Source organism: Entelurus aequoreus, linkage group LG20 (assembly GCF_033978785.1).
Source record: "Entelurus aequoreus isolate RoL-2023_Sb linkage group LG20, RoL_Eaeq_v1.1, whole genome shotgun sequence".
NCBI classification, from domain to species: Eukaryota; Metazoa; Chordata; class Actinopteri; order Syngnathiformes; family Syngnathidae; genus Entelurus; species Entelurus aequoreus.
Genome location: NC_084750.1, coordinates 3,781,061 through 3,784,452, shown reverse-complemented (window position 1 = coordinate 3,784,452; position 3,392 = coordinate 3,781,061). Strand labels below are relative to the sequence as shown.

The following is a 3,392-nucleotide window of genomic DNA, read 5'->3' as shown; positions in this document are numbered from 1 at the left end:
TTGATTTGACTATTGAATTTTGGTCAATTTCCCAACCAATATTCCACAACACAAATACAACGTTGAAACAAAATGCTTTTTGACGTTATATTAATGCTGTATTTGTATTGCAGAATATTGGTTGGGAAAATGACCAAAATTCAATGGTCAAATCAACGTCAGAACCCAACATTGATTAAACGTTGTCAAAAAGCATGTTGTTTCAACGTTGTATACTGGGAAATGACCAAAATTCAATGGTCAAATCAACGTCAGAACCCAACATTGATTAAACATCGTCAAAAAGCATGTTGTTTCAACGTTAGGTTTGAGTTGCTCAACCCCAGGACCTCATTCAAAGAGTTCTCAACTTTGTTTCAATGTCTTGTGCCTGCTGGGTTTGAACTGACAAAGGAACAACATCATGTCTCATTATATGAATCATAACTATTTCTTTGTGAGTACTGCTGTATTCATTACTCACTCCTTTAATTGTTGTACAAATTATTAACAGGAAGTGAACATATGTGTTAATAATTGTTATGAAGTGGAAAATTATTAAATAAGCACAGCTTCTTCCCTCCTTTTCAGACATGCTGTAACGAGAAAATAAATATCATGTGATCACTCTGAATGAAGATCATGCCTTCAAATCAGATTTATAAAAATGAAAAAAACACGTGTTCTTTCATGGAATGTGTTTATTTGGTGTTGTGACAATTAAATAATAAATTAATGTGCAAAACATACAAGTCATATATAAATGTGTGGGCCTAGTGGTCACAGAGATTGTTTATGCGTGAAGATGCACTCTGGTCTGGAAGCTCGGCACCTAAAAATGTGACAGACAACACCCGGGTATTAGAAAAGGGATCTAAGATGGACGCCAGCGTGTGCGAGAGAAAACTCACCCGTGACCCCGAGGTCGCGTCTCGTCAGCGCCAGGGGGCGGAGCTTGTGACATCATCTAGGTACAAGTATCTTTACATTATTTACATGTGCAATGTCAGCTGATGCGGAGGTCAAAGTTCACAAAAGAGGGGGGGGGGGGGCGTCAAGGCCACGGCCTCCACAGGGAGGGGCTGAGGGCGGGGCTAACGGGCGGGCTCTCCGTGCAGGTGCTCGGCGAGGAGGTCCCGGGCGGCGGCATCAGAGGCCTCCTGGGCGCCGACTTGGACCTCTGCCGGAGCAGGTGCAGGATGGAGGACGAGGTGCACAGGGGGGGCTCCTGCAGGGGGCGGGCGGCGAAGGCGGCGTCCACGGCGGTCACCAGCCACAGACCTTTGACCTCTGGGCCCAGGAAGCGCGCGGCCCTCTGCAGGCAGGCGGAGAAGCCGTCTTGGAAGGAAGGCCCGCTCGCCGCCTTTGCTTTGCTGGTGTTGTGCAGGAACAACACCGTGGTCTCCAGGATCTCCGTCTTCTCCACGCGACGCCCGCACGCGCCCTGCACATACACGCACATGTACATATACATATTCATAACATAGCACAGATTTTCCTTTAAAACAGCATAATTACATTTTTTACATACATAAACACATTTACAATATATTAATAACACACATATACATCATATAACCACATATATACAACATATATTATCACATATTACACATTAACAACCCCTATCACATAAACAATATATTAATAACACACATATACAATATATATTTTAATAACACAAATTAACCACATATATACACCAATACAACATATATTTTAATAACACACTATAGCCACATATATACACCAACCAATACAACATATATAATAACGCACATTAACCACATATATGCAGCAATACAACATATTATAATAACACACATTAACCACATATATGCAGCAATATAACATATATTATAATAACACACATTAACCACATATATGCAGCAATACAACATATTATAATAACACACATTAACCACATATATGCAGCAATACAACATATATTATAATAACACACATTAACCACATATATGCAGCAATATAACATATATTATAATAACACACATTAACCACATATATGCACTAATAGAACATATATTATAATAACACACATTAACCACATATATGCACTAATAGAACATATATTATAATAACACACATTAACCACATATATGCAGCAATACAACATATTATAATAACACACATTAACCACATATATGCAGCAATATAACATATATTATAATAACACACATTAACCACATATATGCAGCAATACAACATATTATAATAACACACATTAACCACATATATGCAGCAATACAACATATATTATAATAACACACATTAACCACATATATGCAGCAATATAACATATATTATAATAACACACATTAACCACATATATGCACTAATAGAACATATATTATAATAACACACATTAACCACATATATGCACTAATAGAACATATATTATAATAACACACATTAACCACATATATGCAGCAATACAACATATTATAATAACACACATTAACCACATATATGCAGCAATACAACATATTATAATAACACACATTAACCACATATATGCAGCAATATAACATATATTATAATAACACACATTAACCACATATATGCAGCAATACAACATATTATAATAACACACATTAACCACATATATGCAGCAATACAACATATTATAATAACACACATTAACCACATATATGTAGCAATACAACATATTATAATAACACACATTAACCACATATATGCAGCAATATAACATATATTATAATAACACACATTAACCACATACATGCAGCAATACAACATATTATAATAACACACATTAACCACATATATGCAGCAATACAACATATTATAATAACACACATTAACCACATATATGCAGCAATATAACATATATTATAATAACACACATTAACCACATATATGCAGCAATATAACATATATTATAATAACACACATTAACCACATATATGCACCAATATAACATATATTATAATAACACACATTAACCACATACATGCAGCAATACAACATATTATAATAACACACATTAACCACATATATGCAGCAATACAACATATTATAATAACACACATTAACCACATATATGCACTAATAGAACATATATTATAATAACACACATTAACCACATATATGCAGCAATACAACATATATTATAATAACACACATTAACCACATATATGCACTAATAGAACATATATTATAATAACACACATTAACCACATATATGCAGCAATACAACATATATTATAATAACACACATTAACCACATGTATGCAGCAATACAACATATATTATAATAACACACATTAACCACATATATGCAGCAATACAACATATATTATAATAACACACATTAACCACATATATGCACCAATATAACATATATTATAATAACACACATTAACCACATGTAT

At 34.3% G+C, this 3,392-nt stretch overlaps 1 protein-coding gene across 3 annotated transcripts in view; it reads right to left on the bottom strand.

The window, feature by feature from the left end:
• Window positions 1-669: 669 nt before the first annotated feature.
• The window catches only part of her7 (hairy and enhancer of split related-7), a 16,576-nt gene continuing 13,853 nt past the window's right edge, over window positions 670-3,392 (bottom strand). For 2 of the 3 annotated variants that reach the window (XM_062029221.1, XM_062029223.1), the window contains exons 3-4: window positions 891-1,423; window positions 670-811 (exon numbers count right to left, since the gene is read on the bottom strand). In XM_062029221.1, the coding sequence (XP_061885205.1) occupies window positions 1,034-1,423 (390 nt within the window). In that variant the 3' untranslated portion in view covers window positions 670-811; window positions 891-1,033. Of the gene's footprint in view, window positions 1,424-3,392 lie in introns of all 3 variants that reach the window. The other variant, XM_062029222.1, reaches the window with a different exon arrangement.